This window comes from Melospiza melodia, chromosome Z (genome assembly GCF_035770615.1).
Source record: "Melospiza melodia melodia isolate bMelMel2 chromosome Z, bMelMel2.pri, whole genome shotgun sequence".
Classification (NCBI taxonomy): domain Eukaryota; kingdom Metazoa; phylum Chordata; class Aves; order Passeriformes; family Passerellidae; genus Melospiza; species Melospiza melodia.
This window is the reverse complement of record NC_086226.1, coordinates 81,955,698-81,968,370: the sequence shown is the minus strand read 5'-3', so window position 1 is coordinate 81,968,370 and position 12,673 is coordinate 81,955,698. Positions and strand designations below refer to the sequence as shown.

General features: G+C 46.6%; 2 protein-coding genes across 3 annotated transcripts in view; one reads left to right on the top strand and one right to left on the bottom strand.

Moving 5' to 3' along the window:
* Window positions 1-471: 471 nt before the first annotated feature.
* On the bottom strand, window positions 472-11,725 carry DHFR (dihydrofolate reductase). The gene is made up of 6 exons (XM_063179909.1): window positions 11,603-11,725; window positions 11,132-11,181; window positions 9,601-9,706; window positions 8,546-8,672; window positions 2,277-2,392; window positions 472-655 (listed from the first exon to the last, which is right to left on the bottom strand). The coding sequence occupies exons 1-6, from the start codon at window positions 11,686-11,688 to the stop codon at window positions 568-570; spliced, it is 573 nt and encodes a 190-aa protein (XP_063035979.1). The 5' UTR covers window positions 11,689-11,725; the 3' UTR covers window positions 472-567.
* Window positions 11,726-11,796: 71 nt separating this feature from the next.
* MSH3 (mutS homolog 3) overlaps window positions 11,797-12,673 on the top strand; it is a 93,476-nt gene continuing 92,599 nt past the window's right edge. For both annotated transcript variants that reach the window (XM_063181036.1, XM_063181035.1), the window contains exon 1: window positions 11,797-11,898. In XM_063181036.1, the coding sequence (XP_063037106.1) occupies window positions 11,797-11,898 (102 nt within the window). The remainder of the gene's footprint in view (window positions 11,899-12,673) is intronic.

Sequence of the window (12,673 nt, the reverse complement as noted above, 5' to 3'; positions counted from 1 at the left end):
AGAGCTCTTCAATAAAAGCACCTGCCTATAATCATTCTGTGACTGTGTGCTCCTGAACACTAACAACAGGTCCTGGATCAGTGCACCCCTCAACTGCTGCATGAGACTTCCTGATCCCCCTTCCCCTGCTGGGCTTGCTTACCTTGACCCCTACACCAATAAGGCTGTTATCAATGTATACAGCACCCCAGTCAAACTTGGGAGGATTGGTGCTTTCTCAGTGCAGCATGTTTTCAACAAGGAAAGAGATACTAAAAGTCTTTGATTCAGCAAAAAAGCTTTAACACAGTCTAATGCCTTTCCTTATCTGTGGAATTGTCAGGGATGCTGCCATGGATTGCAGGATCAGTGCAAGGTCTCCTGCAACCTTTGTCACAGAATTGCTCAAACCCCCTTCTGCAGGGTGTACCTTCAAAGTGTGGGGTTTGGTTTTTGGAACCATTCACTACTGAGGTATTTTACCATCAGGCGTGATTTTCTTCAAAATTTTAATTTTAAATCTTTACACTCAGTACAACTTCATGGTTTAAAATACCTGCCCTTACACAGAAGTACAAAATGCCTCCCTTATTGTGCCATGACAGTTTTTTCATACACTTCAAATTTGTACTGGATCCCATTCTCTTCTTGGATATCAGCAGGGACACCTGGGTACCTAGGGAGAGAGGAGAAGAAAAAGCAAAAGCCAACAAGCAGGTAAGAATATCATCACGATTCACCTGTAATTTATCCAATCAACCAGAAAAGCAAGTTATTTGGAAAAAAAAAATGAAAACATTGCTTTTTAGAACAGGTACACCATTTTCAGGACTCATATTAACTACTATCCATGATTTATATGCACATCTTTTAGACCAAGAAGGCATACTCTGACACAAAACAACAACACCCCTATTTTTGGCTTAAAGAAATACCCAACATTTTTTATTAAAGCCTCCAGTATGTTATTCAAAATGTCAGCCAAGGAAGACAAGATTATGGAACATTTTGGTTTCTCTCCTTGCCTTGCTTTTCCTAGTTGGTTTAGAGGAAATGCTAAGGACAAGGCTTTTTACAAGTTTGCAAGAGATTACTAAACAGGTGACTGCTACCACAGAAAGAGTTCCTCTATATTCCAGGTTTTCTAAGCCACTTCTTATTAATAGATGCTTTCAAAAATCTTTTCATCTCCCCGCAAAAGAAGCAGGATTTTGTATGAGTAATACTGACTTTGAGGGAGAGATAATTTTAAATTTATTTGCTAAGGTTTGGCATCGTCAGGTTTCCACTTCAGTGAGGAAATTACCTGTTATTTTACAAAATCATGTTCTAACACCAATGTTCATTTCAGTACATTGGCCAAAAACAACGTATAGCTAGGAACAGCCGAGAGGGAGCGTTGGGGTCAGATCTCAGGACACTCAAATGAGCACAGAGTAGTTCACAATATATTGGAGCTGGAGAAGATGACTCATCCTCCCCACCCACCCTGTCTGTCCTGCATCCCTCTTCCCTGCCCCTGCCTATCCTCCCCCAGAGCTGTGCTAATCCATTCCTGTGCCCCCCGAGGAGAGGTTCACTCCTTGTACTTTCTATTTCTTCCATTGCTGCTCTGTAACCAGCGGACAGCCAAAACAGGAGCAGCAGGAGGAAAACAGGTCTGGTCCTTCTGGTTTTGAGGCAAAAATTCAGGGGTCTGAATTTTTGCTGCTCCTCAGTGCCTGTTGGGTGTAATCTTGTTGGAGAGAACATAAAAGCACAACAGAAAGATGACAAAGATAATATAGAAGAAACCACAGAGAATGGCAGAAATGGTAAGTTTTTGTACACCTTTTCCTACTGCATTTATTAGGAAGAAGGAATTTTCTCAAGAGGGAAGGAATAACCTTAGAAATACATAAACTCAAGCCTCTACGCCTAAGTCCATTTAATTTGTCTTTGGCAATTTTATAAAAGACATTCAGAGGCCAAATACAATTTACTAACAACATACTGAGAGTTACAAAGCTTAGTAAATATTTGAGTAATTCTAAACCAGGAAACAATATGAAAAAGCTATTTTTGCAGCAAACTGACATAGACTATTCTTTACTGTGAAGATCATAGGAAAGGTGAAAAACACAGCAAGTTCCAAGAGAACCAGTGTAGAGCGTGGTGCCATTCCAGGTTGTAAGTGAAGTATGATTCTGGGGAAAAATTCACCTCAAACTCAAACCAACATGGCCTTTAATATGACCCTTAAAACATTCAAATTAGATTACTCTGAAGACAAGCCTGGTACTCATTTTGGTACTTACTCTGTTAGAAGCTTGTAGTCTTTATGGTCAATTTCTGGAAAAAATGTGTCACTTTCAAACTCTTTCAAGATTCTTGTCACAAACAATCGATGATGAATTGGCTTCTCCATTGCTGCCTTTAGAAACAACACAAACTCAGTCACAATTTTATGTATCACAGGCTTTTAGCAAAGCCGCGGAAATTACACTCTGAATCTCCTCTTTTAGACTCTGCTGAAGAGCACTTTCTAAAGGGGTAATTTCACCCTGTGTCAGTTCCACCTGGTAAGTGGCAGCAATACCCTATTCTCGGAGCCTGGGGTATCTGACAGAAGTTAAGAACAAAATTTGAATAGCCCTGTGAGAAGAAAGGAACAGTAGGCCCAGTAGCAACAAGCAATTTCTGAATCACACCTCTTTGGGAGACAGGAAGGTTTAAGTGGTGAGAGATGCCCACACCACAAGGTAACTTGTTCTGATGCTTAATATCACTGCTAGGGATTTGTGCTGTATTTTTTGGAATTCCAGATATCAATCTACCCCTTGGTTTAACTCCAAAGTTGAATCTGTTGCTCTTCTCTGGAAATGCTGCAGCACCTCAAGGCCTTTCTTGCTGTGAGGGGCTTAAAACTGATGACAGCATTCGAGGTGCAGCATCTCTGGATATTTCCAGAGATATTTATATTTCCAAGGTCCTTGGATGAAAATGTTCTAAGATAATGTTTGTTAGGTGAGGCTTTCACCAACAAATTCAGAAGTTAGGAATATATATTTTGTTTTGAGATTGAAAATGGCAACTCTTTCAGACCTTGTGGGCATTACAATAACCCATGAAAAGCTACTCTAGGGCTGGTTACAATACATTTTTGAAAAGCTTGTAGCTGTTCCTCTCTTTCGAGCAGTGCTTTTTGTGGAAGATGACTCACCATGCAGCAGGCTATTAGCTACTACTTCAACAAGCACAGGAACCAAGTAATAACAAATGGAATCCAATAAAATTAATTAACCACTGTTGAGAGGCTAATTTGTAGAAAAGCTGCTCTACTAGAGAACAGTTAGAAATGAAAGAGCTAAGTCACAGCACACAAGCATCGAACAGCACTGAACTGGTGTCCATCCAGTTTGTACACATATACTAGTATTTTTCTTTGTTTAGGGATAGGGAGGTAAGAAGAGTCACACTCGCAAAATGACAGAACAATAATCTGTTTCACAAATAAAAACAGGTGTTCTGTAAACAGAGACACTTCTGCTTTGTAGTAGAAGAACAAACCAACTTCCTATCCAACCCTGTGGGGAATTCAGCTCTATCAAGAACTCTCTACCACCACAACAGGCCAGGGAGGAGCACAGGGAGGGACCGACCACAGGCGGTGCAAAGAAAGTTAAATTATCACAGCTTAACTGTAATTTAGAAGGCATTTTAAATTAAAAACCTGAAATTTCACAATGTGTTTTTGAAAAAGTGTAACTGAGAAATTTATATAAGATAAAGACACAATCTATAAACTAAATCACTATAATAGATGACTAAACACATATAATCAAGAAATAAGATGTAGATTTTGATTTGAATTTCAGAACGTTAATATTTCATTCAACAAAACCAGCTGAAAAGCCAATATTCTCACATAATCACCCGCAGGCCAGACCCTGCCCCATGGACCTGTCCCACCACCCTGAGCCCTGCCACTCCAGTTACTGCCCATGGGGACAGCTCCTGTTCCCTTGGGAACACCTGCTCCCCCCTGTTCTCCAGAGACAACTTCAGAGAAATAAATTCTGTGTCAAACACGAAGCTTTCCACAGGTGGAGCCTCCAAAGGAGCCTGTTCAGGGAGGCCTGGATTCTGACACTGCCTCAGTGAAATACTGCTGAGGACATGGCAGGGTGGCAAAGGAGTTTTGTCATAGTTCTGTCCGTTCCACAAGGAATAAAATAGGTCCTCACTGATATTCAATTCTGTCTTGCCCTGTCCAGCCCACTCCATCGGTTTCACCATTTTTTTGGGACCAAATAGAAATTAGAGGAGGCACAGAGCTGAGCTGCTGGAATGCTGATATACTCACTCAACATCATAAAACCATACCATACACATAAAGAAATTGACACTCACGTCTGTTGGTTTTTGTGGATTTGTATGTGTGTGTTTTTGTTGTTGTTGGTTTTGTTTGTTTTCTTAACATCCTATTTAATATTTAAGGATGTGATGGACTTACAAGTCTTACTCCCAGCAAAACCTCAATGTTGTTTTTGACCCACACAGTTTAAATGTAGTTACAAGAGACTGATACAATTCATACTGAGTGGACTCAGAGTAATCTAGTCCAGTGGAAGGTGTCCACGCCCATGACAAGAGGTTTGGAATGACAAGGGCCTTTAAACCCTTTCCAGCCTGAACCCTTCCGTGGGCCTCTGACCCGCCCAGGGTGTGCAGAGAGCACTGTTTTTCAGAGTCGAGGCCAAGACCTGAGCCTCTCAAGAGACAGTATCTCCACAGAGGTGCAGCAGCGTCTTGACTCAGAACAGAAACCTGGTTTTGAAATCACAGGACTGTAGAATCTCCAAGGTTGGAAGAGACTTCCAAGACCACTGAGCCCAACTGCTACTGATTCTTCCAACTCTCCCCACTCACCATGCTTGAGGTGTAGGTGGGAGCAGCTTTGATATCCACGAATGAAATGTCTAGGGGATGAAGCAGAGCCAGAAGCTGTGCTCCAGTACATCTGATGACCTCTAACAGCTGTGGGGGACTCCAGGGCCAGCACCAAAGAGTGAGCCAGCACCACAAGCCCCCAGCACACAAGAAGCACTCACAAGCCAGCACACAGCCCTCCAAACATGAAGTGCTCACACAAAATCACAGAGCGCCTTCCATGAGGTGTAACAGCTTCACAACTGCTGTAACCTACTGCTGGGCTCCTCCTTCCTCATCCAGGCAAACAACAGCAACCCCAGCTCCTCCTGGAGCTCAGGAGATCCACAACAGTGCACAGGGGATCCAGACAGCATTGCACTAATATCCAAGCAAATTTACCAGGTAAGCCTGTGCTGTCAGAAGGCCAAAAGCTTCCCTGGGGGCATTGCTACTGCCCTGCAGCTACATTAGGAGATAATAAACCTGATGAGGGATCAGTGTCCGGTCAAATTCAAGAAGATGACACCCACATGAGTTTTCCTGAACCATCACCGAACTGACAGAGCTGTTTTCAATCTTTCCTGATCTCACTTGCCAATACCAACACCGCATCCAGCCTCTCCCTGTCCCCACTGCTCCCCCTTTCCCTGCTGCAGAGGTCAGGTCAGTTTCCAGACTGTGTGAGCACAGCATCAGTGTGACCTACATGAGGGCTTGGATGGCCACCACAGCTCACAGAGGGCCTGAGGCAGCTGATGCCAATCCTCCCATGCCCTGGAGAGAACCGTGTCCTTGAGAACCTAGGAGCAGTGGGAGAGATGGCCAGAACCAACAGAGGGATGCTCTGTGTCCTTGCAAGTGTTCACAGCTTTGGCCCTCTCTCTCCTGCGGTCTGAGGAGGAAAAGGACGTGAACAGCAGCAAACCCCTCCCTCCATCCCACTCCTGACAGGCAGCATCCTCTCCCAAAATGCCATCCTGGAGCACATGCTGTAGTACCTTGGCTTGGCTCAGTTCCTAAAGGCTGGGCAGGGCACTGCAGCCACCTGCACCTGAGACTGAGTGGACACCCGTGTCCCAAAGGTGCGCTCAGACAGCCGGGCAGCTGAGGCCCCTTGGCCCAGCCCCATGCATGAGGGCAGGCCGGGCTGGTGCTCCAGCACGGGGTCTGGGCCGAGCAGAGGCCACTGCAGCCCAGACATCCTCAACAGCCCAGGGCACCCCCAGGGGTGCGGCAAACAGAAACCAGCAGGCCCTGGAAGGTCATGGCACACTCCCTGCTCACACCATCCACACAAACAGGCCTGCAGCATTGTTCCCAGAGCTTGGCTACAACAGCTCTGATGGGGTGGAGCTCCCCAAGGCAAACTGATTGACTGATGATACTGTGCTATGGCTAGGAGCTGTGTTAAAAAGCTCCACAGGACAGTAAGCCATTGTCTGAAATAACGATGTGGGACGATGTGGGACCTGGAGGCGCTGTCTGGCAATGGCAAAGCTGACATCCTCACATCCTGTGCACTCTGTGTCAGCTTCCTGCTCCCCGGAATCCCACTCCAATGGAATGCCACCAGACTGAGCTCATGGCCCAGGAGCACAGGCCAACCTGGGCACAGCAGCTGCAGTGCTGTCCTGAGGATTCCTACATCTTCCTTCTCCTCCTCGGGCACGCACAGCAGCCCTGACAGGCTGTCAGAGCACACGGCTGCCTGTGGTTCCACTCCATAGCGATCCTGATGGAAAACCACTGTGCCCCAAGGAGTTAGCAACCCACAGAACAATTACCCTGCTCACACCATGCTCCTTGCACACAACATGGCAGGGTCACGCAGAAAACCATTACCAGAGAGCCTGGAGGCAGATCCCACTGGGAACCTGTAAATCTGCCACCTGCAAGAGCTTCCCCTGGTCTAAAAGGGCAGCAAGGAACCCCCATGGGAACATTCTTCCTGTTTTGACGGTAGAAAGCATAAACAGACTTGGTTTTCTCCTGTAAGAGAGTCCTGTCACAGCCCGAACAATCAAAATGGGGTAGGTCTTTCTATGGACAAGAACAGACTGTATTAATGAACAAAAGCAGGTCTCAACCTTTGAGCCACACCAACTAGTGAAATCAAAGTAACGCTTTAAAACCAAATACCTACAACTACTGAGCAAAATTATTCTCTTTAATTACCAATTGCTATTTTATTTCCCACACATTTCTACACAGTATAACGGAAATATTCCTGTAAAATCCTTTGTGCATCTTTAATACAGGCACTAAAAATATTACTTGTAGGGAGCCTTCCCTTCTTCACGCTGGACATTCCCATCTCTCTCAATGCTTGTCCATGTCCAGGATAGCCAGGTCTCCTATTACTTTGCACATTCCCTTGTACTGATCAGTACAAATAGTACTTTCCAATTTATTCTCGATCAAAACTGCCAATTTATAATGTGAGTATTGGTGAGTCACGGTCTAAAAAAAGGCATTATTTTCTCCCGAATATCAGAAGCCTCCAGGACAGATGCTCTTGGAAGAAGCAGCAGAAGCAACAAGTCTTTACAGCTGAGCCTGTGGCAGGGAAGGGGCCAGTGCTGCTGCTCACAGCTGGCTGTGGCTCTGCCCTCTGTGAGGAGAAGCCCTCTCCAGAAACCCTCTGCATGGCACAGGCACTGTCACGGCAGAGAGCCAAGGACATTTCTCCTGTAGGATAACATCTGGTTATAGGCTGAATGCATCTGCACAGGGAGCACACGGTGGACTTCACCACGAGGAACAACAGTGCTACTTCACCTCATCTTACAATCTTAGCAATCCCTAACTACTTCATTCCTTTACTGTCAAAGATGCATTTCCTCAGTCACAGAGGTTCATGAAAAGCACACAAGGCAAGAAGTACCAGAAAAATGCATTTTCCTACCCTGTACACAGGGCACAGTATCAGCCCTGACTCCCCACCAGGTGCATTATGGCACTGTCACCACACATCTCACGTCTGAGTGCCCAGCAACAACTGCAGTCCATCTCCCAGCATGCCTGTAATGACTACAGGGCAGCAGCACTGTTCCTTTTACTGTTAAACAGAATTTGCTTCACAATTCTTGACCCAGGGACTGGGAGCAGCAGGAACACTGCTGGATGGGAAAGCAGAGTGAGTGCGACCTTTTGTTGTGTGGTTATCTCCTGTTATTGCAACACCATGACCTGTCAGCTCTCTCTAAATCCTATTTGCTTCTCCATTTACATGTACAAAGTGTCATACTCTGGGCTAAACACGCTGGAGCACTTTTCCTTTTTTCGTCTTTTCATACCCTTTGCAGGGTCAGTCAGCAATCTCAGTAAAATAAACACAAAAACACGGGCTCAGTAAAATAAACATAATAATATGGGCTTTTTCTGAAGAATCCAGCAATTTAGGTATTTATGAAAAGCTCTCAAAAGCACAATAACAGTGTGACACTTGCCCACTGGCAAGAGCAATGTTCAGCTTCTAGACAGGTATTCTGAGCTTGAGAGTTGAGATCCTACTCTCTGAGACCTGTTCTGTGGCAATCTCTGCAGTTTGCTGGGAATGTGAAGGGAAAGCACCCCCTAAAGCAGCAGTAACAGGAACTTCATCCTCATCCCATCACAGAAAATGAGTAATTTAGGAGGAGGCTAAATGTACCTTGTACACTGAAGTGCCTCCCACGATCCAAACCATGTCTACTTTACTTTTCAGCTCTGGTGAATCCAAAAGAGCTAGAGCATCATCCAGACTTTTGGAAAGATAATGTGCTCCTTTTGGGGCTTCCCTAGAAAAAACAAAGCTCTGTTACTAAATACATCAAGGACAATTGATCATGATCATCAATACACTCTAGACACAAAATGTGCTTTGCTGAATTAACAAATAACCACATGCAGCATGTCAGTTAATTATTTTGAAGTGCCTGTTATTGCTGAATTATGTTTGAAGTCTCATCTGACTGTGGGATTGCTCAACAGATCACAGCATAACTGTAATTTAGAAGGCATTCTAAATAAAGAATCTGGAATTTCACAGCATATTTCTGAAAAAGTGTGACTGAGAAATTTACATATCTGTAAGATAAAGACAATCTATAAATTAAACATAGATCATTCAATACAGATAATCAAGAAATAAAATGTAGATTTTGAACTGAATTTCAGAACGTTAATATTTCATTCAACAAAACCAGCTGAAAAGCCAATATTCTCACATAACCACCTGCAAATCAACCTACATCCTCCAAAGCAATAAAGCACTACAAATGGACATTTGTGTTTAAAAATATTTGTGTGACTGTGGGTGATGCATTCAAGAAGTGAGTTCTGAAAAAGGACAGTTCATCTCATCCACAAATCCTAATAAAAATGAACTTCAAAAAATGAACTCTGGGCCACCAGTATATGCAGGGACTAGAGAAATACAGTTAAATACATGAGTCAGAAATACTACTGAAAATTGTCAAATGGTTTGTGAGTAGAGTGAAAAGCAGTACTCATGAAGCAAAGTAATGACAATTACCTTGTGAATGAATTTTTAAATATTCAAAATTAAGAGTAAGGTAGTCATAACACTCAGAAACAACAGCAGAAATGCTTTCTAAACAGCTATCAAAAATGCTACATTTGGGACTACTGTATGGTGTAGCACTACAGACATTTTTTGGTGCAGGTTTTTATTTGTTTTACGGGGCCCTTATTTATCATACTTACTTGAGCTCCCTGCTGAGCACGATATTAATCCTGTCTTTTAAAGGACGGTTCTTCTCCGGGATGGAGAACCACGTCTTTTTACCCATTATCACGGCATTCTGTTTACCTGAGCAGGAGAGAATGAATTTGAAATGTTTAGAGACACCGATGGACTTCCCCTGCCTTTCCAAGCCCCTCTGCAGCAGTTAGCAAAAGCACAAGCTCAGGCCCCAGTTCTCAAATGAGAACTGATTTATAAAGCCACAACAATTTCCAGCAGAAGAACCACTCAAATTAAACCCAAAGCCAAAGTGCTACAGGTGATCAATCATACCCTAATATTCACACATAAATATGATTTCTGACCAAACCCAAACATTCATAACCTGATTACCTCTCATATGTAAAACTGCTAAGGAAAAAAATATTTCTCTTCATGAGGAAAAGGAGTTATCAGACAAAAAAACCCACAATGCCAACATGGTCACTCTTTCCATGTTGTTTCCAGGATGAGACACAACAGAGGCAAAGGTGACATCCCTGGTGTGAAGATTTATGGCAGCACAATCCATTGAGAAGTCTGGTTATGAAGCACTTTACCTGCCCAGCATCTGAGATCGCAGCTTATCAAAAGATCTGCAGGCAGGACAGAGCAAAATGTTTCTTTGTAATTATATTTCAAACATCTTTTTTCTTGATCACAGCTTATTTCTGCCAGGTAAGATGCAACTTGCAGACATCTAAAAAGACTGACAACTGTCGGTGGTGTTCTGCCCTTTTTTAGTACGCACAGGGTTGCAAAGGGTTGAACCAGGTCCTCTAAACATACGTAAAGTTTTTCACTCAGTACTGTTTCAAAATGAGATCAGGGATTCCTTGTGGATTATGGAACATTCGAATCAGACAATTTGAGTAAGTCTCCTAATCAAAACAGACTTTCAAGGCAGAAAATGGAGTATGGCACATAATCAAAATATAGGAATATACGAAGCTGACCAAAAGTGAGTTTTTACCAAACAAGTGAATTTTAACAGCATTAAAAAACGCCTAAACAAACCATGAAAAAGTGACCGTGTTGACAAACAACTGAAGTATTTCTGCTCTGTGGTTTGGACTTTATGGTGCGTGGATTTGGCTCAGCACTCAGAAAACTCAGCAAAATTAGACACAAGGGTCAGAAGGGTGGGTCCAATGGCCAAGGCTGAGCCACAGCAAACCAGCGAGATAAGCTAATGCGGACTGAAAAAAACCAAACCACCTGTGCTAATTAAGCAACTTGTGAAAACCTTCCCATTTTAACTTGGAGTTTCATGTAAAGGTTTGTTAGATAAACTTTAGATGAAGTTTTCTATTCTTCTGGTGAAAGAAGGGACTTGAAAATTGCTCCCTAAGAGGACCAATCTGAAACTCCTCTGAAATACCTGCTTCATCCTCTTTCCTCACCTAGCCCGGGCGATTGAAAGGGTTGAAATACAGGCGGGACTTGTGAGGGCAGGCAGGGCAGAGGGCCGAGGCAGGGAAAGGCCGGAGCACCACACGCCCAACACCTTACCTTCCACACAGGCCGTGCTCGTCATTCTCTGGAAGTACTTGTACTCATTCCTGCCGAGGAAGCACGGACTGCGTTACAACGTGCCTTAAGAATAAGTTCTCTAATTTATATATATTTCTTTTCTGCAAGTTCTTTAATTTCAATGAAAAATCCCCCCGTGATGGATGTGTTGCTGGAGGCCGGGGAGAGGCGGTTGGGCAGAGCTGACGAGACCTTTGTCCCCCAGCTGTGCTTGCTCGCATGAGCGATAACCTGCGGCCACCGCATGAGAGAGAGCCCACGCAAAAAACAGCCCCACAGTCGCGCTCCGGCCACGCCGCCGTTTCCCCGCCTCACACAGCATCCCCTCAAGCACTACAGCTCCCAGCGAGCCCCGCGCGGCCCCGCCGCGCCCGCCCGCTGCCGCGCGGCGCGGGGCACACTGGGGGCTGTAGTGCGGGCGGGGGGCGCAGCGGCGGCGGGCCGCGGTACCTGAGCGGCGGCCAGGGTAGCCGCCCGTCCTTGCCGATGCCCATGTTCTGGCTGACGGCCACGATGGAGTTGAGCGAGCGCGCCATGGCCGGGCCGCTCCGCGCCGCGCCGGGGCCGTGCCGTGCTGGGGCGGGCCGGGGCGGGCCGAGCGGGCGCATCCGGCGGGAGGCGGTGCCGCGGCGCGGGGCCCGGCCATGCCGCGGGGCCGGCGGGGCGCCGGGGCCGCGGGGCAGCCGGTGCTGAGCAGGTTCTTCGGGGCGGCGGCGAGCGGCGGCGAGAGCGGGCCCCGCTACACGGTGCGCGGGGCGGGTTGGGGCGGGCTCGGCCCGCTATCCCGGTGTCCATCCCGGTGTCCATCCCGGTGTCCATCCCGGTGTCCCTGACCGCGCCACGGACACTGCAGGACAGGCTGCCAGCTCCCAGCTCTACGATCTGTGTGGGCACCGGTGCCCGGGTCCTCAGGGCCAGCCGGGCAGGAAGGACACAGAGCTGCTGGACAGGGCCCAGGGCAGGCCCCAGAGAGGATTTGAGCTGTGCAGCATCTGTGGGGTGGGCAGAGCCTGCGGGAGCTGGGCTGGGCAGGCTGCAGAAGGGAACGCTGCCAGGGATGCCATCAACGCGGCCCAACATGTGCTGGGGCTGCCAGAGCACGGGCCGGGCTCTGCTCGGCGCTGCCAGTGCCAGCAGCAGCAGCAGCGGCCATCGAAGAAAGGGCAGCGAGGGGCAGGGCAGCAGGAGGGAGAACTTGTGTGCATGGAGGGACAGCAGAGCCCTGGAACAGCTGCCCAGGGAGGGCCGGGAGTGTCCCTGTGTGGAGCCATCCCAGCCCCAGCTGGGCACCTTCCTGTGGGATGCACCGGGGCGCCCTGCCTGGCCAGGGCTGGGCTGGGGGCTCCAGAGGGACATTTCTGCCCCAAATCCCCTGGGATTCTGTAATACAGGATGTGCCTGTTATAGGGGAGCTGGGGCTTGGCCCAGGTTTGGTGATCTGGGCAAGGCCAGCATGTTGGTCCATGCCACTGTTGCTTCACACCAGTGTTGAACCCCTGTGCCTTCCAGTTTTGCAAAGTG

Excerpts from the sequence above, each read along its gene's own strand:
- DHFR (XM_063179909.1), bottom strand. The coding sequence starts at position 11,688 with ATGGCGCGCTCGCTCAACTCCATCGTGGCCGTCAGCCAGAACATGGGC. Across the intron at positions 11,182-11,602 it reads CTACCCTGGCCGCCGCTCAG|GAATGAGTACAAGTACTTCC; the intron begins GTACCGCGGCCC and ends CTTCCTCGGCAG. Across the intron at positions 9,707-11,131 it reads GAGCACGGCCTGTGTGGAAG|GTAAACAGAATGCCGTGATA; the intron begins GTAAGGTGTTGG and ends TCTCCTGCTCAG.